The 27,499-nt window shown below is 42.6% G+C and overlaps 1 protein-coding gene across 1 annotated transcript in view; it reads right to left on the bottom strand.

The window, feature by feature from the left end:
* The window catches only part of LOC133569299 (cadherin-12-like), a 343,124-nt gene that overhangs the window by 57,817 nt on the left and 257,808 nt on the right, over positions 1–27,499 (bottom strand). The window contains exon 7 of the mRNA XM_061921526.1: positions 2,790–3,043. Coding sequence (XP_061777510.1) covers positions 2,790–3,043 — 254 coding nt within the window. The remainder of the gene's footprint in view (positions 1–2,789; positions 3,044–27,499) is intronic.

The following is a 27,499-nucleotide window of genomic DNA, read 5'->3' as shown; positions in this document are numbered from 1 at the left end:
GTTACAAATATGCGCCACACTGTGAACCCACACCAAACAAGAATGACAAAACACATTTCGGGAGAACACCCACACCGTAACACAACATAAACACAACAGAACAAATATCCAGAACCCCTTGCAGCACTAACTCTACCGGAACGCTATAATATACACCCCCCGGTAGCACCAAACCCCGCCCACCTCCATTTTTATTTTATTTTCGAATTTGTTAGCCTGTGGAAAAAGTTGATGTTGATATTTACCTCAGAAGGCTGCAAATAGAAAAGAGGCATTCATTTTTTTTAATTCAATTTGATTTAATATACCACTGAAAGTTGATTTTGCACTATTACATTATATAAGCTCAGCCTGTTCCATGGGAGGAAGCCGGAGTACCCAGAGGGAACCCGCGCAGTCACGGGGAGAACATGCAAACTCCACACAGAAAGATCCCGAGCCCGGGGTTGAACCCAGGATTACTCAGGACCTTCGTATTGTGAGGCAGATGCACTAAACCCTCTGCCACCATGCTGCCCTATTTAAGCCTTGCTTGTTCAATATTCATTGCAAAACTTGTTTGGGTCCCTATTAAAAGGTTAATTTGTTCAACCTTGGCCCGCGGCTTTGTTCCGTTTTAAATTTTGGCCCACTCTGTATTTGAGTTTGACACCACTGCATTAGAGGGTACTTGAATTAAAAAAATGTTCACAGGGGGTACATGATTGAAAAAAAGGTTAAGAACCACTGCACTAATTGACTGAAAGAGCACACACTTGGCACGATGATGTCATGTTGTCGATGGAAAAATGCATCTTTAGACCATATGATTTGCCTGAGCGGCTAGGAGACCCCGAGAGTAAAAAGCGGTGGCCTTGTGTCCTTTCCATTAAGAACAATTAACTAGTTTTGCTCTGATTAGGGCGTACTTGAATTAAAACAAATTTCAGAGTGGGTACATCACTGAAAAAAGATTGAGAACCACTGCTATAGTGTGCACCGGAATACAAGCCACACCCACTAATTTGATCAAATAAATACACCTTTCTTCATATTAGCTGCCCCGCGCTATAAGCAGCAGATATACACTTTGTATAATGAGTTATTTACACATAAAAGTTTCGTAAATGTGTGTTTTCATACTTTTTTTTATATTCAGTGTCTGTAACAAGGCAGTAAAACGGCTGATCAAACAAAACAGAACATGGACCAGTGTTGATTTTGTTGCCGAAAAATTTTCGTCAAAGTTATCGTCAACGACCTTTTTTTTTCCTGACTAAAACGAGACAATAAATAAATAAAAAATTATTTACGTGGACTAAGACGATGACGAGGTGTATTGACATATCCGTCAACGAATAAAAACCAGACGAAAATGTCTGCCAGAGACGAGATCCAATCGGAACTCATTTCGTTAGGAAGAGGCGGGAGGAGTGGGGAAGAGAACCAATCAGAGCGACGTGGTAAGGAAGTTACGTAAACGTAGTTTGCGTCTGAGACTGCAGAAGACAACATGTCAACGCCGGGGAGGAAGAGGAGAGAGGACTTATGGGGAAATTTTATATTTGACGTCACAGATAACAAGACGCAGTGTAAGAAATGCGGCGGGAGGAAAAACACAACAAACTTGAAGCGACATTTACAGTCGAATCACCCCGAAATCCACACACAGGTAAGCATTTTCCGCAACATACAACTCACTCGACGTTATCCCGTTTATTACACGGCTTATTCGTGAAATACTAAATTTGAGACATGATTTTCAATAAAATACGACTTGTATCTGTGATTTTTCCGCTGTTTTGCTTTGACTTTCAGAAATTGAAGGGAAAGTTTACATATTACCCTTTAGTCGACTAAATCTACTATAATCTTATATTTCGTCAACTAAAACTAGACTTAAACTATCCATCCATCCATCCGTTTCCTACCGCTTATTCCCTTTCGGGGTCGCGGGGGGCCCTGGCGCCTATCTCAGCTACAATCGGGCGGAAGGCGGGGTACACCCTGGACAAGTCGCCACCTCATCGCAGGGCCAACACAGATAGACAGACAACATTCTCACTCACATTCACACACTAGGGCCAATTTAGTGTTGCCAATCTACCTATCCCCAGGTGCATGTCTTTGGAAGTGGGAGGAAGCCGGAGTACCCGGAGGGAACCCACGCATTCACGGGGAGAACATGCAAACTCCACACAGAAAGATCCCGAGCCTGGATTTGAACCCAGGACTGCAGGACCTTCGTATTGTGAGGCAGACGCACTAACCCCCTCTGCCACCGTGAAGCCCAGACTAAAACTAAAACAATTTAAATAACTAAATTATGACTAAAACTAAATTATATTTAAGTCAAAAGACTATGACTAAAACTAAATCATATTTTGCTGTCAAAATTAACACTGACATGGACCCACAAGCTGCGAAAGCTAACTGTCCGATCTGCTAAACAGACTCAATAACTCCGCTGTGACGTTTTGGTGAATTTACTGAGGAATTTACGAAACTGTACAAAAATAATACCAACACAGACGCTTGTAATGGTGTTAACTTGTAAACGCCTGTAGAATAAAGCCCGCAGCTAAAAGCAACTGTGTGAGAACGTATACTCGAATATCACGATATAGACACACATATATCGAGTATTTCGATATATCGCCCAGCCCTAGTCTTAAATAATTATAACTATCTTTTCGAAACCCGAGCTAAACTAACAAGAATTTCAATTATTTCCTGCATTGCTAACCAGTTTCAGCGCAGGAACCCAAAACCCTCGCCAGGGGAGTCGTGCCAAGTGAGTTGAACTTTACCTGACTGGACTGCTGCTGGCGTCCAAGTCCTGAGCCGTCACCGCTCCGATGATGGTGCCCGCCGGTGTGTCCTCGTACACATCCATCACGTAGGCGGGCTTATTGAACACTGGGGGCTCGTCCACATCCAGGACGTTAATCTTCACCGTGGCCGTGTCTTTGAAGGCCCCGAAGGTTTGGAACCGATGATCGAGATGAGCGTTGGAGGCGTCCACCTTGAAGGTGTAAGCTTTCTTGGTCTCATAGTCCAGAGGCTGGAAAATAAGAGACAAAGAGGGTTCAAGTAACGATCACCCCCAAGGGTTATTTGGCGTCCTCACAGAGTGTTTATATCAGTTTATGATATAAAGCTTGGGAGGGTCAAAGAACTTTCTACAGCAGACCAGGGCAATATTTTTGACTGAAAGGGGCCACATTTATAGAAAGAAATGTGTCTGAGGGCCAGTATATCTATTTGTAGGAACACTAATACAAAACCTCACAATAATGTCTGATTGAATGCTAAAAAACGTTTTGACAAACCGCCTAAAAAAACGGAATGGAATTTTACATTTTTCTATGATCGATAAAACACTGAATATTGACATGTGAACGCCACGCCCCCTTTTGATCGACATATTTTACAATCACGCAAAAGGCGACAAAGAGCAAAATATGAACGCAAAAGGTAAAAATATTGTCACCGACTGTTCATAACTTTTATGGACAGAATTTCTAGGCGCAGTCAAGGCGTTGAGGGGATCCAGTTTGGTGGTTGCAGGATTAGGTCTCTGCTTTCTGCAGATGATATTGTCAGGCTTGCCCCTGAAAGTCTGTTTGTGTTTTAGTTTTTCCTCTGTGTTTGTGTAGTTTTTCCTGTCAGCGCTCTTATTTTGTCTGTTTCCTGTCTTTCTCTCTGAGCGCTGTTTCCCCTCAACTGCGGCTGATTGGCACCTGGCCACACCTGGTGTCAATCAGCCCACTTCCTATTTAGACCTGTTTTCTCCTCCAGTCAGTGCTAGATTATTGTATTGTCGCTCTTGTCGTGTCGTGTCAATGTCATTTCTACTTGTCGTTCCTACTGGTCGTGTCAATGCAGTGTAGCGGTAAGCAATATTTGGTAGCTGTTCATAGCTTACTGTCTTTTGTTCCCTGCTTCCAGTTTGTTTGTTCATAGCCGAGTTTGTTATCCGCCTCGTGGGCATCTTTTGTTTGTACCCTTTTGTCCGGTTTTGTCTAAGTGTTTTTATTAAATCATGTTTTCTTACTCGATGCCTGCCTCCGTCTCTGCATCTTGGGGTTCGTCACCAACTATGACAGATGTGGTCCTGATGGCTTCCTCTGGCCAGGATCTTCAGCTCTCACCGGATCGGTTCGCAGCCGAGTGTGAAGCGACCGGGATGAGAATCAGCACCTCCAAGTCCGAGTCCATTGTTGTCGCCCGTAGAAGGGTGGAATGCCATCTCTGGGTTTGGGAGGAGACCTTTCCCCAAGTGGAGGATTTCAAGTACCTCGGAGTCGTGTTCACGAGTGGGGGAAGAGTGGATCGTGAGATCGACAGGCAGATCGCTGCGGCGTCTTCAGTAATGCAGACGCTGTATCGATCCGTTGTGGTGAAGAAGGAGTTGAGCCGGAAGGCAAAGCTCTCAATTTACCGGTCGATCTACGTTCCCATCCTCACCTATGGTCAGGAGTTTTGGGTTTTGACCGAAAGGACAAGATAACGAGTACAAGCGGCCGAAATGAGTTTCCTCCGCAGGGTGGCGGGGCTCTCCCTTAGAGACAGGGTGGGAAGTTCTGCCATCCGAGAGGAGCCAGATGAGGTGGTTCGGGCATCTGGTCAGGATGCCACCCGAACGCCTCCCTAGGGAGGTGTTTAGGGCACGTCCAACCGGTAGGAAGCCACGGGGAAGACCCAGGACACGTCGGGAAGACTATGTTTCCCGGCTGGCCTGGGAACGCCTCGGGATCCCCCGGGAAGTGGCTGGGGAGAGGGAAGTTTTGGCTTCCCCGCCTTCGTGACCCGACCTCGGATAAGAGGAAGAAGATGGATGGATGGATGGAAGATAAAAATACAATATAAAATCTGATAAATTATGAAGCTTTAGAACTTTGTTGTGAAAATCTCCTTCCATGTCTGTCCCTGACACCTGCATTTCAGGCTGACGCTCTGTGGAAACGCTCCCCACTCCCACTGCTTGGTGCCTCGTCTGAGCTTCTGTGACTTAGATTACCAGAGTAACTATATAGATTACCATAGTAACTAGTATATCATGCAAAAGCGCAGATTCCAGCCATTGAAATACTTCGTATAGTTCAAGACTTGCGGTCATTTGAAATCATCACTGCACATCATAATGGCAGCTACACTTTCCACCTTAAAGGCCTACTGAAACCCACTACTACCGACCACGCAGTCTGATAGTTTATATATCAATGATGAAATATTAACATTGCAACACATGCCAATACGGCTTTTTTAGTTTACTAAATTACAATTTTAAATTTCCCGGGAGTTTCGACTTAGAAACGTTGTGTAATAATGACGTATACGCAAGACGTCACAGGGTTTTAGGAAGTATGAGCGCTACGCACACACACAGCTAAAAGTCGTCTGCTTTAACGGCATAACTACACAGTATTTTGGACATCCATGTTGCTGAATATTTTGCAATTTATTCAATTAATATTGGAGAAGTCAAAGTCGAAAGATGGAGTTGGGAAGCTTTAGCCTTTAGCCACACAAACACACGGTGATTCCTTGTGTAAAATTCCTGGAGATGAAAATTTACTATGGATCACAGCACGGTCAAGCGAACATTAATCCAGACCAAATGTCAACCATTAGGTTTCGGTGAGAAAATTGTAGTTAAAAAGTCAGTTCGTACCGAATAAAAGCTGAGCTTGTGCCGTCCATAGCTGCCGTCGACTCGCCCGAGACACTGCGCGTCAACACCCGGCCTTGGACACACCCCTCCGACTTTAAGGCACTATTTAACTCAGTGGTCCCCAACCTTTTTGTATCCGCGGACTGGACAACGCTTAATAATTTGTCACGCGGCCCGGGAGGGGAGTGTCCTTTTTTTTTCTTTTTTTTTTCTTTCTTCTTTGTCATGAAAAAGGGACGTTTTTGTCATGAAAAAGGGAGTTTTTTGTGGTCGGTGCACTATTTGTAAGTGTATATTGTGTTTTTTTATGTTGATTTAATAAAAAAACAAAAAATATATATTTTTTTTTTAATAAAAAATTCCTCTGCGGCCCGGTACCAATCGGGCCACGGCCCGGTGGTTGGGGACCACTGTTTTAACTCACTAAAACACTAGCAACACAATAGAGGGATAAGGGATTTCCCAGAATTATCCTAGTAAATGTCTTTAAAAACATCGGAATACGTCCCAATGCTATCGCGTTTTTTTTTTTTTGGGGATTTTTTTTAAAACTTTTTTTTTCTAGTTCATCGCTATCAATATCCTCAAACACAAATCTTTCATCCTCGCTCAAATTAATGGGGAAATTGTCGTTTTTTTCGGTCCGAATAACTGTTTTTGTTGGAGACAATAAAATCAATGTGAATATATGAGGAGCCATCAACATGTGACGTCATCGTGGTAAAGGCGAGGCTTTTTCAGGAAGTACAAATATGGGCGAACTTTATCGTCGATTCTCTCTACTAAATCTTTCCAGCAAAAATATGGCAATATCGCGAAATGATCAAGTATGACACAGAATGGTCCTGCTATTCCCGTTTGAATAAGAAAATCTCATTTCAGTAGGCCATTAAAGATCTAAAAAAAATTTGGGGGGAATGTCTGGTGAGCCAGATTGAAATACTTAACGGGCCGCATGTGGCCCCCGGGCCTTAATTTGCCCAGATCTGTTCTACAGTTATGCTTGATGGTTGAGCACAACTTTTCAAAAGTCATAAGCGTGGCGCAGTGGGAGAGTGGCCGTGCGCAACCCGATGGTCACTGGTTCAAATCCCACCTAGAACCAACCTCGTCACATCCGTTGTGTCCTGAGCAAGACACTTCACCCTTGCTCCTGATGGGTGCTGGTTGGCGCCTTGCATGGCAGCTCTCTCCATCAGTGTGTGAATGTATGTGTGAATGGGTAAATGTGGAAGTAGTGTCAAAGCGCTTTGAGTACCTTGAAGGTAGAAAAGCGCTATACAAGTACAACCCATTTATTTATTTATAAATAAGAGCAAAAAAAAAAAAAAGCAGCTATGAGAAGCACGTCCTCCCATGAGCGTCTGACATATCAGCTCAGGGTCAATTAGTCAAAAGAGCGAGCGGAGCGGTGGATTGCACGGTCGGAGCGTCTGAGGTGTTGAACATCTGACAGCGGTGGCACCCCTTGTTCTCGCCGCTGCCTGTCTGCTGCCCTCTCATGTGAGACCGCCCGGCGCTCGCCGTGGTCACGCTCCGCCGGCCCGCAGTCACATGAGAGACATTCCTTTCTGTGTACTTGAAATGGACTAACAAGTGAGCGCACCTTGGCAGCGGTGCCGTAACCTTGCTGTCCCAGGACCTGCAATCCTCCGGCAGGTTTGTCTGGAAATGAGAGCACTTTTTTTTTTGGCGTGATGAGCCATTACAAGTATGGTAAACTAAACCACAGTGGTGTGCCGTTAGGGCCAGCAAGGCCTTCTCTATATCATGATCATGGATTAATAAAAATTAATTTTAATCTACTTTCCATCAAGTATTCATCATATTCTCTTCACGTCTTATCAGGCTCTGGTGTTTCTTGTTTTTACGTTAAAAGCTTTTATCCAATCACTTGTTGTCCAGTGCTGTGTGAATTCCGTCTGATAGACAGTTGCCATAGCCAATCAGATCACGAGTTGTTGACGGTAGCCCATCTAAGTAGCCTAGACTGTGATTGTATTTTCAATTGTGACTCCCAAGTGAGAATCCAATCACAAGTTTTAAATTTGCGAAAGGCAGGAAGCGGCACCCGAGCCATACCCGGCCAGCGGAGAAATCATCGGTTCTCACTCGTTTAACTCTCACAAATAAAAAGTTGAACTATTGGTAACACTTTAGTATGGGGAACACATATTCACCATTAATGAGTTGCTTATTAACATGCAAATTAGTAACACATTTTCTTAATTAGTCATTATTAATTACGTATTAACGCTTTGTTCTGCATGGCCTTATTATTATACAACCAGTAAGCCATTAAAGAAGAGTCTTCTCTCAATAACCTCCAAATTATTGCTTATTAGTAACCCTAACGCCAACCCTAACCCTTATAGGTCCCCCTAGTGTCCAAATAACTCAAAATTGAGTCTTTGTTACTTTAATAAGCAACTAATTTATGGTGAACATGTTCCTCTTACTAAAGTGTGGTAAACTAAACCACAGTGGTGTGCCTTTAGGGCCAGCAAGGCTTTCTCTACTGGCCTAACGTAAATGATGATCATGGATTGATAAAAGTTCATTTTAATCTACTTTCCATAAAGTATTTATCATATTCTCTTCATGTCTCATGTCTCACACTTGCTTGTTTTTACGTTCAAGCTTTTATCCAATCGGAATTCAGCTCGCTTGTTGTCCAGTACTGTGTGAATTCCGCCTGATAGACAGTTTCCATAGCCAATCAGATCACGAGTTGTTGACGGTAGCCCATCTAAGTAGCCTAGACTGTGATTGTATTTTTAATTGTGGCTCCCAAGTGAGAATCCAATCAAAAGTGGTAAATTTGCGAAAAGCAGGAAGCGGCACCTGAGCCATACCCGGCCAGCGGAGAAATCATCGGTTCTCACTTGTTTAACTCACAAATAAAAAGTTGAAATATTGGTAACAATTTAGTATGGGGAACACATATTCACCATTAATGAGTTGTTTATTAACATGCAAATTAGTAACATATTGACTTAATTAGTCATTATTAACTACGTATTAACGCTTTGTTCTGCATGGCCTTATTATCATACAACCAGTAAGCCATTAAAGAAGAGTCTTCTCTCAATAACCTCAGAATTATTGCTTATTAGTAACCCTAATGCCAACCCTAACCCTTATAGGTCCCCCTAGTGTCCAAATAACTCAAAATTGAGTCTTTGTTACTTTAATAAGCAACTAATTTATGGTGAACATGTTCCTCTTACTAAAGTGTGGTAAACTAAACCACAGTGGTGTGCCTTTAGGGCCAGCAAGGCTTTCTCTACTGGCCTAACATAAATGATGATCATGGATTAATAAAAGTTCATTTTAATTTACTTTCCATAAAGTATTTATCATATTCTCTTCATGTCTCATGTCTCACACTTGCTTGTTTTTACGTTCAAGCTTTTATCCAATCGGAATTCAGCTCGCTTGTTGTCCAGTACTGTGTGAATGTTGCCTGATAGACAGTTTGGATTGCCAATCAGATCACAAGTTGTTGACGGTAGCCCATCTAAGTAGCCTAGACTGTGATTGTATTTTCAATTGTGACTCCCAAGTGAGAATCCAATCACAAGTTGTAAATTTGCGAAAGGCAGGAAGCGGCACCCGAGCCATACCCGGCCAGCGGAGAAATCATCGGTTCTCACTTGTTTAACTCACAAATAAAAAGTTGAAATATTGGTAACACTTTAGTATGGGGAACACATATTCACCATTAATGAGTTGCTTATTAACATGCAAATTAGTAACATATTGACTTAATTAGTCATTATTAACTATGTATTAACACTTTGTTCTGCATGGCCTTATTATTATACAACCAGTAAGCCATTAAAGAAAAGTCTTCTCTCAATAACCTCAGAATTATTGCTTATTAGTAACCCTAATGCCAACCTTAACCCTTATAGGTCCCCCTAGTGTCCAAATAACCCAAAATTGAGTCTTTGTTACTTTAATAAGCAACTAATTTATGGTGAACATGTTCCTCTTACTATAGTGTGGTAAACTAAACCACAGTGGTGTGCCTTTAGGGCCAGCAAGGCCTTCTCTATATCATGATATTGGATTATTAAAATTTCCATAAAGTATTCATCATATTCTCTTCATGTCTTATTAGGGTCTGGTGTTGCTTGTTTTTACGTTAAAAGCTTTTATCCAATCACTTGTTGTCCAGTGCTCTGTAAATTCCGCCTGATTGACAGTTGCGATAGCCAATCAGATCACGAGTTGTTGACGGTAGCCCATCTAAGTAGCCTAGACTGTGTTTGTATTTTCAATTGTGACTCCCAAATGAAAATCCAATCACAAGTTGTAAATTAGCGAAAAGCAGGAAGTGGCACCCGAGCCATACCCGGCCAGCGGAGAAACCATCGGTTCTCACTTGTTTAACTCACAAATAAAAAGTTGAAATATTGGTAACACTTTAGTATGGGGAACACATATTCAACATTAACGAGTTGCTTATTAAGATGAAAATTGGTAACATATTGACTTAATTAGTCATTATTACCTACGTATTAACGCTTTGTTTAGCGTGGCCTTACCTTTTGGATTCATATTTCGCTGTTTGTCGCATTTTTGCCGAGTTTTGCTTGATTGTAAAATATCTTGATCGAGAGGGGGTGTGGCGTTCATATTTTGTCAATATTCAGTGTTTTATCATTCATAGAAAAATGTAAAATTCCATTCCGTTTTTTAAGGCGATCCGTCAAAACGTTTTTAGCATTGAATCAGACATTGATTGATACAAACTTTTATTAGTAATTGCACAGTACAGTACAAATTCCGTACAATTGACTACTAAATGGTAACACCCGAATAAGTATTTCAACTTGTTTAAGTCGGTACAGGTTATTATTGTGAGGTTTTTGTATTAGTGTTCCTAAAAATAAATATATTGGCCTTCAGGCCCCCTCACCTGCCTCCCAGTCAAAATAATTGCCCAGGCCTGGTCTAAGGGTTCATGTTGCTCTGAATTGATGATGATGATGATGATGATGATGTGGATTAGATTTATATCGCGCTCTTCTATTATTAGATACTCAAAGCACTCACAGAAAAGTGGAAACCCATTATTCATTCACACCTGGTGGTGGTAAGCTACATCTGTAGCCACAGCTGCCCTGGGGTAGACTGACGGAAGCGTGACTGCCAGTTTGCGCTTACGGCCCCTCCGACCACCACCTATCATTCATTCACCAGTGTGAGCGGCACCTGCGGAAAGGGTGAAATGTCCTGACCAAGGACACAATGGCAGCGATTTGGATGTCAATAGGCGGGGAGCGAACCTGCAACCCTCAGGTTCCCGACCCTACTTGCCAACCCTCACGGATTTTCCGGGAGACTCCCGAAACTCAGCGCCTCTCCCGAAAACCTCCCGGGACAAATGTTCTCCCGAAAATCTCCCGAAATTCAGGCGGAGCTGGAGGCCACGCCCCCTCCAGCTCCATACGGACCTGAGTGAGGACAGCCTGTTTTCACGTCCGCTTTCCCGTGTCGGCCCAATGACGTTATAACTGTAGAATGATCGAGGGCGAGTTCTTGGTTTCTTATGTGGGTTTATTGTTAGGTAGTTTCAGTAACGTCCTCCCAGCGCGGTAACAACACACAACAACAGCAGTCACTGTTGTGACACTCTTAAACAGGACAATACTGCCATCTACTGTACATGCACCACAACACCTCCAGGCAACGTCAACCCTTTACTATTACACTCCTCTATTAACATCCCATCTCCCCGGATTGTAAATAACCTAATGTAAATTGTTACGCCTGTTCGGCATTGTGATTCCCTCGAGGATGCGTCGAAAATTGAGCACAGCAAAAGGTATGAACTAATGATTTATTTAACAAAAGGTGCTAGAGAACAAAAATACTGGAGCTAAGAAAAGGCAAACAAAAGACGCTAGGATAAACAAATAGTAAACTCAACTGGCACATAGGCACACAAAGGGGAAAACAAAACATTTAGCATGAGAGCTAAGATTGAATAAAATTGCGCAGCGCGAGAGCTCGCGAGAATAATACAAAAATGTGCATGTAAGCAAAAGCGCAAAGCATATGTACCGTTGTGTATGAACAAATTTGGATCCCAGGCAGAAGAATGTAAAGAGGAAGGCTTATATAAGGCAGGTGATTAGTGAGGACAGGTGTGCAGGGCCGTGAGTAACAGGTGAAACTGATAAGCTACCTTGGTGACCGACTAAACAGGAAATAATAGGATCAGACGGAGAGTGAAAATAAAAATGGAACCATAAACAATAATATGTGGAGGATCCAAAAAGCGGATCTCAACAGTAAATAATCAAATGTATTTCCGATGTATATACTTGTTCCTATGCTATGGGAACTCACTATGTTCTCTGCTGGCTGTACATATCCTACTAAGTAAGACCTACACTGTGTCAATGTCCATTTCTCTGATGATGCAATTGTTGATGACTGAAGTACTGATATCAACCAAAGCTCCTCATCCCACCCCCCGGATTGTAAATAATGTAAATAAGTCAATGTACATACTATGATGATTAACTTTTTTTTTTGTGATGACTGTATTATGCTGATAGTATATATTTGTACCATGAACTGATTAACATGGAGCCCGACTTAAACAAGATGAAGTGAATTATATTTATATAGCGCTTTTCTCTACTGACTCAAAGCGCCTTACATAGTGAAACCCAATATCTAAGTTACATTTAAACCAGTGTGGGTGGCACTGAGAGCAGGTGGGTAAAGTGTCTTGCCCAAGGACACAACGGCAGTAACTAGGATGGCGGAAGCGGGTGTCGAACCTGCAACCCTCAAGTTGCTGGCACGGCCACTCTACCAACCGAGCTATGGGGTGTTACCATTTAGTGGTCAATTGTACGGAATATGTACTGAACTGTGCAATCTACTAATAAAAGTTTCAATCAATCAAATTCTCCCCTCTCGGTTGGTAGAGTGGGCGTGCCAGCAACTTGAGGGTTGAAGGTTCTATTCCCGCCTGTGCCATCCTAGTTACTGCCGTTGTGTCCTTGGGCTGGACACTTTACCCACCTGCTCCCAGTGCCACCCACACTGGTTTGAATGTAACTTAGATATTGGGTGTCACTATGTAAAGCGCTTTGAGTCACTTCAGAAAAGCGCTATATAAATATAATTCACTTCACTTCACTTCACTTAACCACGCCCCCCAAACAACGCACCAACCCCTCACCGCCTGAAATCGGAGGACTCAAGGTTGGCAAGTATGTTCCCGACATAAAGAGAACAAAAAAACGCTTGGGACTGAATCAGGGCTCGCTTAAATGTGGATTTGAATCGGCTCTGTAAGCCTGATCTCAACAACACATCCACGGTGAATAGATAAACAACCGGGCTAAAAAAAGGGTGCCACACTTCCAGAAAGTTCTTTCAAACTTTTAAATGGTTGTCCCCAAACACATTGTTGCAGGAAAACATCTTAAAATAACGAGGAAACAAATTAAACAAAACAAGCCCATTAGAGGCGATCAGAGCCTTTCCCGAGACCACAGATGTGTTATCAAGTCCTCCATCGCCTTGATTTTATACACTTGATTTCTCCACCGTAGCAGGTGTCCGTTAAAAGACAGGAGAAGGAGGGGGTGGTGGACGGGGATGGCGGAGGGCGTCCAATCTAAAAGCAATCACTGACCATCAACCGGCGTGATTGGTTTGATTACAGTGCACCAGATGCAACCGCCTGGTCTCAGGGGACAAGACCATCCGGCAGGAAATACTCCGTCCTGTCTCTTCCCTGGCGGACAGGACTGACAGCGGCCGGAGAAATCGAAAAGACTCCGTCTTAAAAGATGAATTCACGGCGGCGAGCGTGCTCAATCGATGGACGGACGCCCCATGTAGACCACCGCCATGCATTGCTCAGATGAAGCGTAGGTGAAGGTGGGGACTGCGTTGGCAGGTGGTCCGACAGCAGGGGGTACGCACCGGGCCTCATTAGTCGCACTCTCGCTCTGGGTATCGGTCACAATTAGAGCTGGGAAGCTCCTTAAAACACCGATCTTAACGTAGTCCTCGGCTGGAGCGCGACGGAGAGAGGAGAGGCTGGTTCTCGCCTCCCGCACACTAATCTTCTAGAAAGCACAGCTGGCGTGCGGACGGAGAACTTGGAAGTTAATATAATTGCGGATCATTTGATGGAACGGAATGGGTTTATTTTTGTTTTGTCCAGGATGCATTACTGGCAAAGGGCAGGTTGGCTTTTTATTGTGTGGCCTCGGGTGCATGGTTGTGTTGAGAAACTCGCTCTAATTGTGTTATTTCTTTTAAAAATAGACGGTAAAGACTTTAAAGGCAGTCTACCACAAGGCAACCGTGGCTACAAATGTAGCTTACCACCGTCAAGCGTGAATGTGGAGTAGGGCTGGGGGGATACATTGATATACTCGATATATCGCGGGTTTGTCTCTGTGCGATATAGAAAATGACTATATCGTGATATTCGAGTATACGTTCTCACGCAGTTGCTTTTAGCTGCGGGCATTACACTCTTTCTTGTCTCTCCTTCTCACAGAGTGTCACGCCTGTGAATCAGGTTTTGTGTTGGTCATGTTATGTTTTGATCTTCTGCTCTCACTGGATCGGTTCGCAGCCGAGTGTGAAGCGACCGGAATGAGAATCAGTACCTCCAAGTCCGAGTCCATGGTTCTCGCCCGGAAAAGGGTGGAGTGCCATCTCCGGGTTGGGGAGGAGACCCTGCCCCAAGTGGAGGAGTTCAAGTACCTAGGAGTCTTGTTCACGAGTGGGGGAAGAGTGGATCGTGAGATCGACAGGCGGATCGGTGCGGCGTCTTCAGTAATGCGGTCATTGTATCGATCCGTTGTGGTGAAGAAGGAGCTGAGCCGGAAGGCAAAGCTCTCAATTTACCGGTCGATCTACGTTCCCATCCTCACCTATGGTCATGAGCTTTGGGTCATGACCGAAAGGATAAGATTTCCCTTAGAGATAGGGTGAGAAGCTCTGCCATCCGGGAGGAACTCAAAGTAAAGCCGCTTCTGCTCCACATCGAGAGGAGCCAGATGAGGTGGTTCGGGCATCTGGTCAGGATGCCACCCGAACGCCTCCCTAGGGAGGTGTTTAGGGCACGTCCAACCGGTAGGAGGCCACGGGGAAGACCCAGGACACGTTGGGAAGACTATGTCTCCCGGATGGCCTGGGAACGCCTCGGGATCCCCCGGGAAGAGCTGGACGAAGTGGCTGGGGAGAGGGAAGTCTGGGCTTCCCTGCTTAGGCTGCTGCCCCCGCGACCCGACCTCGGATAAGCGGAAGATGATGGATCAAACTGGTAGCCCTTCGCATGAATCAGTACCCAAGAAGTAGCTCTTGGTTTCAAAAAGGTTGGTGACCCCTGGCTTAGAGTGTTTAAAAAAAAGTTATATATAAACCTAATCAAATCCATTAATGTGTTTACCTTTAACACATTTTGGAAAAAAGTAATAATAATGCATTATATTTTAATGTACATATTTTAATTAAATGTTACCTGCTCACTGACCTTGTGGTTTGAGTGTCCTACCTAGTCGTACCAAAGACTATGAAAATAGGACCCATTACCTCCCTACTTGACACTCAGCATCAAGGGTCGGAATTGGGGGTTAAATCACCAACAAGATTCCCGAGCGTGGCCACCGCTGCTGCTCACTGCTCCCCTCACCTCCCAGGGGGTGCAACAAGGGGATGCATATGCAGAGGATAATTTCACCACGCCAAGTGTGTGTGTGACTATCAGTGGTACTTTAACTTTAACCATACTTTTTTTTTTTTTTTAGACACAATTTTTTTTACAGTGAGAACCGAGGAGCAATCATTCATTCACTCCACATTCACACAATTATGTTGGGAAGGTAGAACTAGAACTGAAGCCAAAGCTGCCCGGGGGTGCACTGACGGAAACGTGTCTTCTTCAACCACCACATTACATTCACATTCATACACCGGTGTGAGTGGCACTGGGATCAAGGTGGGGGAACGTTCTTGCCCAAGGACATAACGATAGTGACTACTAGGATGGCGGAAACTGGATTTGTACCAGAAACCCCTTAAGTTTTTGGACAGACGCTTTACCTCCTGAGCCACACCGTCGTAAAACGAGACCACAGACTTTTTTAAGGCTGGAAATCCTGATACTCCATATACATGTACAGTTGTTGGTCACAAGAAAATATTCATGAAGTTTGGTTATTTAATGATTTTATTATGGGTCTACTGAAAATGTGAGCAAAAGTATACATACAGCAATGTTAATATTTGCTTATATTTCCCTTGGCAAGTTTCACTGCAATAAGGCACTTTTGGTAGCCATTCACAAGCTTCTGGTTGAATTTTTGACCACTCCTCTTGACAAAATCGGTGCAGTTCAGCTAAATGTGACATGGACTTGTTTCTTCAGCATTGTCCACACGTTTAAGTCAGGACTTTGGGAAGGCTATTTTTGAAACCTTAATTCTAGCCTGATTTAACCAATCCTTTTCCCACTTTTGACATGTGTTTGGGGTCATTATCCTGTTGGAACACCCAACTGTGCCCAAGACCCAACCTCCAGGTTGATGATTTTAGGTTGTCCTGAAAAATTTGGAGGTAATCCTCCTTTTTTATCATCCCATTTACTCTCTGTTAAGCACCAGTTCCATCGGCCTCAAAACCGGCCCAGAACACCACCGTGCTCAACGGTAGGCATTAGGGCTGTGAATCTTTGGGTTTCTCAAGATCGATTCTTGGGTTCACGATTCGATGAAATATCGATTTTTTTTTTTCGATTCGATTATCGATTCAAAAACAATATTTTTCCGATTCAAAACGATTCTGTATTCATTCAATGCACAGGATTTCAGCAGGATCTACCCCAGTCTGCTGACATGCTAGCAGAGTAGTTTATTTAAAAAAAACAAAGGTTTTATAATTGTAAAGGACATTGTTTTATCAACTGATTGCAATAATGTAAATTTGTCTGAACTATTAAAGGAACCAAAAATATGACTTATTTTATCTTTGTGAAAACATTGGACACAGTGTGTTGTCAAGCTTATGAGATGCGATCCAAGTGTAAGCCACTGTGACACACTGTGACGGCTTATTAGTGATTCCCAAAGCCCAAAAAAAGTCTGTGGGCTATAGAGCTTTTTCATTCGGGCTCCAGTACTCTGGAATGCCCTCCCGGTAACAGTTCGACATGCCACCTCAGTAGAAGCATTTAAGTCTCACCTTAAAACTCATTTGTATACTCTAGCCTTTAAATAGACTCCCTTTTTAGACCAGTTGATCTGCCGTTTCTTTTCTTTTTCTTGTATGTCCCACTCTCCCTTGTGGAGGGGGTCCGGTCCGATCCGGTGGCCATGTACTGCTTGCCTGTGTATCGGCTGGGGACATCTCTGCGCTGCTGATCCGCCTCCGCTTGGGATGGTTTCCTGCTGGCTCCGCTGTGAACGGGACTCTCGCTGCTGTGTTGGATCCGCTTTGGACTGGACTCTCGCGACTGTGTTGGATCCATTATGGATCGAACTTTCACAGTATCATGTTGGACCCGCTCGACATCCATTGCTTTCCTCCTCTCCAAGGTTCTCATAGTCATCATTGTCACCGACGTCCCACTGGGTGTGAGTTTTTCCTTGCCCTTATGTGGGCCTACCGAGGGTGTCTTAGTGGTTTGTGCAGCCCTTTGAGACACTAGTGATTTAGGGCTATATAAGTAAACATTGATTGATTGATTGATTGATATTGTTCTTTTGTTTTATTTTTATAAATGTCTAATGATAATGTCAATGAGGGATTTTTAATCACTGCTATGCTGAAATTATAACTAATATTGATACTGCTGTTGATAATATTCATTTTTGTTTCACTACTTTTGTTTTTTTCTGTGTCGTGTTGTGTCTCCTCTCAATTGCTCTGTTTATTGCAGTTCTGAGTGTTGCTGGGTCAGGTTTGGTTTTGGAATTGGATTGAATTGTTATGGTGTTACTGTGTATTGGTTTGTTGGATTCATAAAAAAAAAGATTATAAAAATAAAAAAAAAATTGGGGAAAGTATTAAAAAAAACAACGATTTTTTTAAAAATGAGAATCGATTCTGAATCGCACAACATATTCGTTTTGATTCGTAGTCGAATCGATTTTTTCCCACACCCCTATTAGGCATGGTGTTCTTGGGTTTAAAGCCTTACCTTTTCTGCTCCAAACATATTGATGGGTATTGTGGCCAAACAGCTCCATTTTTGTTTCATTTGACCACAGAACTTTCCTCCAGAAGGTCCTATCTTTGTCCATGTGATGTCAGATGAAACAAAAAATGAGCTGAACTATGAATGAACACACGTGAAGTTTTGTACTTAACAAAAAAAGGTGAAATAACTGAAAACATGGATAGGTTGATTGGCAACACTAAATTGGCCCTAGTGTGTGAGTGTGAATGTTGTCTATCTGTGTTGGCCCTGCGATGAGGTGGCGACTTGTCCAGGGTGTACCCCGCCTTCCGCACGATTGTAGCTGAGATAGGCGCCAGCGCCCCCCGCGACCCCAAAAGGGAATAAGCGGTAGAAAATGGATGGATGGATGGATGTTTTATATTTTAGTTTCTTCACAATAGCCACCCTTTGCTCTGAATACTACTTAGAGCAGGGGTGTCCAAACTTTTTCCACTGAGGGCCGCAGATGGAAAAATTAAAGCATCTGGGGGCCATTTTGATAGTTTTCATTTTCAAACCATAACAAAATATATGGATTTTTAAAATTGATTTTATCTTTAGGGGTCCAGGGGATCATAGTCTCAGTTATTAAAATGTTATAAAATAAGTCAAATTTGTATTATTATTTTTTTATGTAACACTTACATTAAATCTTTATATCAACTTAAAAAAAAAAAAAAAAAGGTTTCATGGCTTTTCTGTCAAAAATATCTTTGTTTTTTTAATAGTAAAACTGAAATATGCAGTATTTAGTAGTTAGAGTCCTAAAAGATCAATAATGCAGGACACCATTGATTTTAATTATTTATTATTTTTGAGTAATCACAGTGAAAAGATGAATAAAATACCACTAAATATTTTTGGGATCCAAAAGGTGCCCCACTCAGAAAGTGATACATTTTTATTATTATTATTTTTGAAACTTTCAACACTTAAGTCACGAGATCAACTTCAGATATATCTGTCGATTTTACGTTTTACTATTAGTTTGTTTGTTTTATGCTCTTTTGTCAAAGAAAACTTAGTTTTTAAATGGCAACTGCACAAAATATGCAATGTTTACCACATAAAACATTTTAAAATGAAATATTTGAACTAATTGGAGCTTTGAAAATAATTCATTATAACATGGATTTTTTTGTCTTTTTTTTTTTTTGAGAAATGGCAAAAAAGTAATTGATTGATTGAAACGTGTAATTAGTAGATTGCACAGTACAGTGCATATTTCGTACAATTGACCACTAAAATGGTAACATCCCAATAAGTTTTTCAACCTTTTTAAGTCGGGGTCCACATGAATCATTTCAAGGAAAGGATGGTTTTTACATGGTAAAATAAAGACAAAAGGAAAAAAAAAACAGCCTGCATGGCAGCTTTGTGTCAACATTGCAACTTTTTCTCGATAGATTTCACTTCGTTCCAATATTTTTAATCCATCCATCCATCCATCATCTTCCGCTTATCCGAGGTCGGGTCGCGGGGGCAGCAGCCTAAGCAGGGAAACCCAGACTTCCCTCTCCCCAGCCACTTCGTCTAGCTCTTCCCGGGGGATCCCGAAGCGTTCCCAGGCCAGCCGGGAGACATAGTCTTCCCAACGTGTCCTGGGTCTTCCCCGTGGCCTCCTACCGGTTGGACGTGCCCTAAACACCTCCCTAGAGAGGCGTTCGGGTGGCATCCTGACCAGATGCCCGAGCCACCTCATCTGGCTCCTCTCGATGTGGAGGAGCAGCGACTTTACTTTGAGTTCATCCCGGATGGCAGAGCTTCTCACCCTATCTCTAAGGGAGAGCCCCGCCACACGCCGGAGGAAACTCATTTCGGCCGCTTGTACCCGTGATCTTATCCTTTCGGTCATGACCCAAAGCTCATGACCATAGGTGAGGATGGGAACGTAGATCGACCGGTAAATTGAGAGTTTTGCCTTCCGGCTCAGCTCCTTCTTCACCACAACGGATCGGTACAACGTCCGCATTACTGAAGACGCCGCACCGATCCGCCTGTCGATCTCACGATCCACTCTTCCCCCACTCGTGAACAAGACTCCTAGGTACTTGAACTCCTCCACTTGAGGCAGGGTCTCCTCCCCAACCCGGAGATGGCATTCCACCCTTTTCCCGGGCGAGAACCATGGACTCGGACTTGGAGGTGCTGATTCTCATTCCGGTCGCTTCACACTCGGCTGCGAACCGATCCAGTGAGAGCTGAAGATCCCGGTCAGATGAAGCCATCAGGACCACGTCATCTGCAAAAAGCAGAGACCTAATCCTGCGGCCACCAAACCGGAACCCCTCAACGCCTTGACTGCGCCAAGAAATTCTGTCCATAAAAGTTATGAACAGAATCGGTGACAAAGGACAGCCATGGCGGAGTCCAACCCCACAGGACTTCCCGAGGGACACGGTCGAATGCCTTCTCCAAGTCCACAAAGCACATGTAGACTGGTTGGGCAAACTCCCATGCACCCTCAAGAACCCTGCCGAGAGTATAGAGCTGATCCACAGTTCAACGACCAGGACGAAAACCACACTGTTCCTCCTGAATCCGAGGTTCGACTATCCGGCGTAGCCTCCTCTCCAGTACACCTGAATAAACCTTACCGGGAAGGCTGAGGAGTGAGATCCCACGATAGTTGGAACACACCCTCCGGTCCCCGTTCTTAAAGAGAGGAACCACCACCCCGGTCTGCCAATCCAGAGGTACCGCCCCCGATGTCCACGCGATGCTGCAGAGTCTTGTCAACCAAGACAACCCCACAGCATCCAGAGCCTTAAGGAACTCCGGGCGGATCTCATCTACCCCCGGGGCCTTCCCGCCGAGGAGCTTTTTAACTACCTCAGCAACCTCCGTTATTTTTGCAATAGCATTTCCAGAATGTGTGGCGGGCCGATAAACAATTAGCTGCGGCCCCCCCAGCCGCACTTTGGACACCCCTGGCTCAGAGGAAGTCACCTGAAAGGGTTTTCACTTCACATATGTCATAGTTTTGATGCCTTCAGTGACAATTTGCAATGTAAATAGTTGCAGCTGAGATAAGGGAATAAGCGGTAGAAATGGATGGATGGCTAAAGAAAACACATTGAACTGAGAAGGTGTGTCCAAACATCTTAAAATAACTGGAAAACAAATCAAACAAAACAAGCCTTCATTCGGTGGACATGAAAGCGACAAACATTAACATCGTAAATGAGGTACAAAATGCCTCTTAAGTAACATTCTGCCACCAAAAAAGATCGATTGATGCGCTGCCTTGCTAATTAAGCATCTGATCCAAAGATTCTAAAACAGTTGTCTTTTTACGATCTTTCATCCACGTTCTTTGGATGTTTAGGTTCACGCGTTTGTTGTTTAACATAACATGTTCTGGGTTAGTACGTCACTGGTGGGTTGGTTTCTATGAAAGAATGTCGGGAAAGTGCTCGCTTTTGTTCAATCCCTCACATCCTGCAAGATTAAATCCAAAAAGGCAATTCTTTGATGTTTTCCGGTTTTACTCCACTCCGTTGCATTGAGCAGAATCATTGCTTTAAGCCAGGGGTGTCCAAAGTGCGGCCCCGGGCCATTTGTGGCCCTCAGGTATTTTTTTTAACTGTCCAACGGCACATTTTAGAAATACTATTGAAAAAAATTTTAAACGTAAAAAGTGATACAACTGAACAAACGGGTGAAATGTAACAAGAAAATGTTGCAATGTTTACTCTCTAATAACACAAAGCTGCCATGCAGGCTGTTTCTTTCTTTAAAAAATAATAATGAATCAAAATCATTGTCATTATGAATTATTGACCTATTCCAGGCACTAATTACGTTTTCCACTTTGAGATGTTTTTTTGGGGGCAAATGTTGCATATTTTTTGTTTGCCGTATTAAAAAAACTGATCTGTTTTTTTTAAAGAAGGGCCTAAAATGAACAAACAAAAAACACAAACAACAATAAAACTTATAATTGAGGGATTGATCTGAAGTTGATCTCGAGATTATTGTGTTAAAAGTAAACAGTAAAAAAAATGTATAATTTCTTTTTTAACACTTTAATGAGTAAGACCCTTTTGGGAAGTCTTGTTTGTTTTCCTGTCTTGTGATCTATGTGTTTTATTTTGAAAAGCTACCCTCTTGTGTCACCAGTCTGATGTCATCCTTGATTCCTGATTGTTTCCACCTGTTCCCCATCACTCCCACGTCCTATTTAAGCTCACTTCTCCGTTTGTCCTTTGCCAGATCGTCTCGTTTATCGTGCCTTTCTAGCGTCCATGTCCATGTCCTTGATTCCCTCCTTGCCTTGCTCCTGTTTTTACTTATTCTCCTTAATTTTTGATCATAGCAGTTATTTTTTTTGCTGAAATTTTGAGTTTCCTTTTTCCTCCTTCGAGCCTCCTTAGTTTTCCTTTGTCGACCTAATTGGTGAGTTTTTTTGTTATTCCAAATTTCGTTTTATTTCCTCATTGATTGAGTGATTTTTTTTGTTTATCCATATATATTTGTGTATATTATTAGAGTTTATTTTTCCTCCTGTCTTGATATTCTATTTTTGTTCAGTGTTATTTTCTTAAAGTAGTATTCCTCCTTATTTTTTGGAGTGATTTTGGAGTCAAGTGTTTATCCTCGGATCTATTTTCCGTACGTTGTATATATTTTGGTGAAATACTTTTTTACCGGAGGCTAAAAACTTATTTCAAAATAAAAGCTGTTATTTTTGGAAACTTCCTCTCTGCATCTGGGTCCTCTTATTTCCAAGTCATAACACCCCAATAATTTTAGTGTGATTTGTTTTTAAGTGTCTGGGTTGTACTTGTATAGCGTTTTTCTACCTTCAAGGTACTCAAAGCGCTTTGACACTACTTCCACATTTACCCATTCACACACACATTCACACACTGATGGAGGGAGCTGCCATGCAAGGCGCTAACCTGCACCCATCAGGAGCAAGGGTGAAGTGTCTTGCTCAGGACACAACGGACGTGACGAGGTTGGTACTAGGTGGGGATTGAACCAGGGACCCTCGAGTTGGGCACGGCCACTCTCCCACGTGTCATTGCGCAAAAAATAATAATGAATTAAAATTAAATTCTGTTATTAGTCATTGTCTTTTTTAAGGCTCCAATTATTATATAATCTCAAATATTCCACTTAAAAAAATATTGGGTGATAATATTGCATATTTTGTGTGTTTTTCCATCAGAAAAACAGGGTTTTTCTTTGACAAAAAGAGCATACAGCTTAAATCTTTAAAATCATCATATTGACAGATGGACTTAATGTTGATCTGGAAATTTAAAACTTGAATAATAATAAAACAAAAATAATACTGATTAATGGCACATTTTTAATATTTTTTGGACTAAAACCCTTTGGGGTCCCCGGGATCAAACTTGAGTGGAGGCCTAAATGTATATTGGTTATATATTATTATTATTATCCTGTTAGACCCGCTCGACATCCATTGCTTTCGGTCCCCTGGGGGGGGGGGTTGCCCACATTTGAGGTCCTCTCCAAGGTTTCTCATAGTCAGCATTGTCACTGGTGTCCCACTGGGTGTGAATTCTCCCTGCCCACTGGGGGTGAGTTTTCCTTGCCCTTACCGGGGCGGTATAGCTCGGTTGGTAGAGTGGCCATGCCAGCAACTTGAGGGTTGCAGGTTCGATTCCCGCTTCCGCCATCCTAGTCACTGCCGTTGTGTCCTTGGGCAAGACACTTTACCCACCTGCTCCCAGTGCCACCCACACTGGTTTAAATGTAACTTGGATATTGGGTTTCACTATGTAAAGCGCTTTGAGTCACTAGAGAAAAGCGCTATATAAATATAATTCACTTCACTTATGTGGGTTCTTCCGAGGATGTCGTAGTCGTAATGGTTTGTACAGTCCTTTGAGACATTTGTGATTTAGGGTTGTATATATAAACATTGATTGATTGATTTATTATACATATATTGTATTGTTTTTTACGATTAAAAAAAATGTCAAAATGGTCCCCGTTTGCTTTAATTTTTCAGTCGGCGGCCCTAGGTGGAAAAAGTTTGGACACCCTTCTTTTAAGCCAATCGTTATTTGGGATGTTACCAGCAGGAGGCAATGGAGAGCCGGGGCTTAATGAGAAGACCAGCTAATGTGTCAACGGTTGAAAAATCAAATCAGATGTTGAGGCCATGAGGGAAATATACCAGGAAGTCATTCTCAGCCTCGTCACCCCCAACCACTCCCCCCCCCCCCTTCCTCCATGAGGATGACCTACTTCTAAGTGATTCAGTTCGAGTGCCGCCCTCACATTAGACGTGCACCTGTTCGACAGTCACGTTTGGAGTTTCTCATTACAGTCAGTTTTTTTTTATTTATTTAATTTTTTTTTTTGCGGAGTATCGACACTCCCGAGTTCCTCCAATGTCGGCGGTGCCACTCTTCAACATCACAACAGAACGCGCTTGAAATTCCACACATGTTCAGCGTGCCCTTTGATATGTAAATGTGCACCTTCAGTGCACTGCCACTGATACTGAATGGAGCATCTCCTCGGCTCACAATAGAACCTGAACAAGCTCCACGAGTCCTAATATAGACCAGCGGACTAATCAAGGCATCACACGCCGAGGTGTTTTACACACCCTCACATTTAACCGAACCAAGCAAACGCGCCACAATGCTGGTGCTTCATAGACGCTTGAGGAATTCACTTGGCCATAACATAATTGAATCTTTGGGGAGGTGGTGGATGGTCTTCTGCCAACATTCACAGGGGAAGTCGGCCTCTGCTTCCCCCTCCTCACGTACAACCCCAACCCCCCCGTTTGAAGAATCAGCACCGCAAGCCGGCTGATTCCATTTTCCCGTGCAGAAAAGCAAAAGGTATTACCGGGAGATTAAAGAGGCTGAAAAACAGAAGAAAATATTGAATGTGTCATAAGCGCTGCAGCATTAAATCTGTTTAAGCGCTACATTATATATTTACAAAGACACTTTTGAATCATTAACAACATCCTCCCTCTAGGATGCAGGCTACGTTGCATACGCATTTGTACAAACCCCGTTTCCATACAAGTTGGAAAATTGTGTCAGATGTAAATATAAACGGAATACAATGATTCTCCAATCCTTTTCGACCCATATTCAGTTGAATGCACTACAAAGACAAGATATTTGATGTTCAAACTCATAAACTTTCTTTTTTTTTTGCAAATAATAATTAACTTAGAATTTCATGGCTGCAACACGTGCCCAAGTAGTTGGGAAAGGGCATGTTCACACTGTGTTACATCACCTTTTCTTTTCACAACACTCAATAAACGTTTAGGAACTGAGGAAACTAATTTTTGAAGCTTTGAAAGTGGAATTATTTCCCGTTGTTTTATGTAGAGCTTCAGTCGTTCAACAGTCCAGGGTTTCCACTGTCGTATTTTACGCTTTATAATGTGCCACACATTTTCGATGGGAGACAGGTCTGGACTGCAGGCGGAAAGGCCAGCAAAGTACCTGCACTCTTTTTTTTACGAAGCCACGCTGTTGTAACATGTGGCTTGGCATTGTCTTGCTGAAATAAGCAGGGGCGTCCATGATAACATTAAATAAATAAATAAATAAATGGGTTGTACTTGTATAGCGCTTTTCTACCTTCAAGGTACTCAAAGCGCTTTGACACTACTTCCACATTTACCCATTCACGCACACATTCACACACTGATGGAGGGAGCTGCCATGCAAGGCGCCAACCAGGACCCATCAGGAGCAACGGTGAAGTGTCTTGCTCAGGACACAACGGACGTGACGAAGTTGGTACTAGGTGGGAATTGAACCAGGGACCCTCGGGTTGTGCATGGCCACTCTCCCAAACGTTGCTTGGATGACAACATATGTTGCTCCAAAACCTGTATGGACCTTTCAGCATTAATGGTGCCTTCACAGATGTGTAAGTTACCCATGCCTTGGGTACTAATACACCCCCATACCATCACAGATGCTGGCTTTTGAACTTCTCGCCTATAACAATCCGAATGGTTATTTTCCTCTTTGTTCCGGAGGACACCACGTCCACAGTTTCCAAATATAATTTGAAATGTGGACTCGGCAGACCACAGAACACTTTTCCACTTTGCATCAGTCAATCTTAGATGAGCTCAGGCCTGACCGAACCGGCGGCGTTTCAGGATATTTTTGATAAATGGTTTTGGCTCTGCATAGAAGAGTTTTAACTTGCACTTACAGATGTAGCAACCAACTGTAGTTACTGACAGGGGTTTTATGAAGTGTTCCTGAGCCCATGTGGTGATATCCTCTACACACTGATGTTGGTTTTTGATGCAGTACCGCCTGAGGGATCAAAAGTCCGTAATATCATCGCTTACGTGCAGTGCATTCTCCAGATTTTCTTAACTTTTTGATGATTTTACGGACCGTAGATGGTAAAATCCCTAAATTCCTTGCAATAGCTCGTTGAGAAATGTTGTTCTAAAACTGTTCGACAATTTGCTTACAAAGTGGTGACCCTCACCCCATCCTTGTTTGTGAATTACTTAGCATTTCATGGAAGCTGCTTTTATACCCAATCATGGCTCCCACCTGTTCCCAATTAGCCTGCACCCCTGTGGGATGTTCCATATAAGTGTTTGATGAGCATTCCTCAACTTAATCAGTATTTATTGCCACCTTTCCCAACTTCTTCTAAAGTTAATGATTATTTGCAAAAAAAAAAAAAAAAGTTTTATCAATTTTAACATCAAATATGTTGTCCTTGTAGCATATTCCCATTTCTTTTGGAAACGGGGTTTGTACATGTCGCAATAGCGTCTCAGGTCTCGTAGCTTTTCAGTTGACAGGTCGAACGATGGATGGTCATAAAAGTTATTCGATTTGCTAAGCTTTTCATTCAAAGTCGACAAACAGCATGCAATAATTAAGTATTTGCTTGTATCCACTAGGGTTGTACGTTATACCGGTATTAGTATAGTACCGCGGTACTAATAAATCATACCATACCATACCAACTTTATTTATAAAGCCCTTTAAAAACAACCACAGTTGAAGAACAAAGGGCTGTACACCACAAGGAAATAAAGGCAAAGGACAGACTAAAAAAAATCAACATTTAAAACAGAAGTAAAAAACACATTGAAATAGCAAATACAAATTACCCCTAACAACAATTTGTTACATAAAAAGCAGTTAAAAAAGTTGAAAGTTAAAAACAGTTAAAGACTCATGCTGGGTTAAAAGCCAGTGAATAAAAGTGGGTTTTAAGAAGGGTCTTAAAAATATTCGGTACTATACCGCCTCTAAAAAAGAACCGGTTCGTATCATCCCTGCAGGACGAGGAATGGTTAAACATGCTTCACTACACACCGTAGCTCACCGGCGTCACAATGTAAACAAACGCCATTGGTGGATCTACACCTAACATCCACTGTAATGATACCAAGTACAGGAGCGTATCTATTCAATACTACTATAACTACTTATTTCATTTTTTATCTATTTATATTGTGTTTATGAACTCAGGAAATATGTCCCTGGACACATGAGGACTTTGAATATGACCAATGTATGATCCTGTAACCACTTGGTATCGGATTGGTACCCAAATATGTGGTATCATCGAAAACTAATGTAAAGTATCAAACAACAGAATAATAAGGGATTATTGAATTT

This window comes from Nerophis ophidion, linkage group LG15 (genome assembly GCF_033978795.1).
Source record: "Nerophis ophidion isolate RoL-2023_Sa linkage group LG15, RoL_Noph_v1.0, whole genome shotgun sequence".
In the NCBI taxonomy this organism is placed as follows: Eukaryota; Metazoa; Chordata; class Actinopteri; order Syngnathiformes; family Syngnathidae; genus Nerophis; species Nerophis ophidion.
The sequence above is the reverse complement of the archived record's forward strand: the minus strand, read 5'-3'. Positions and strand labels throughout refer to the sequence as shown.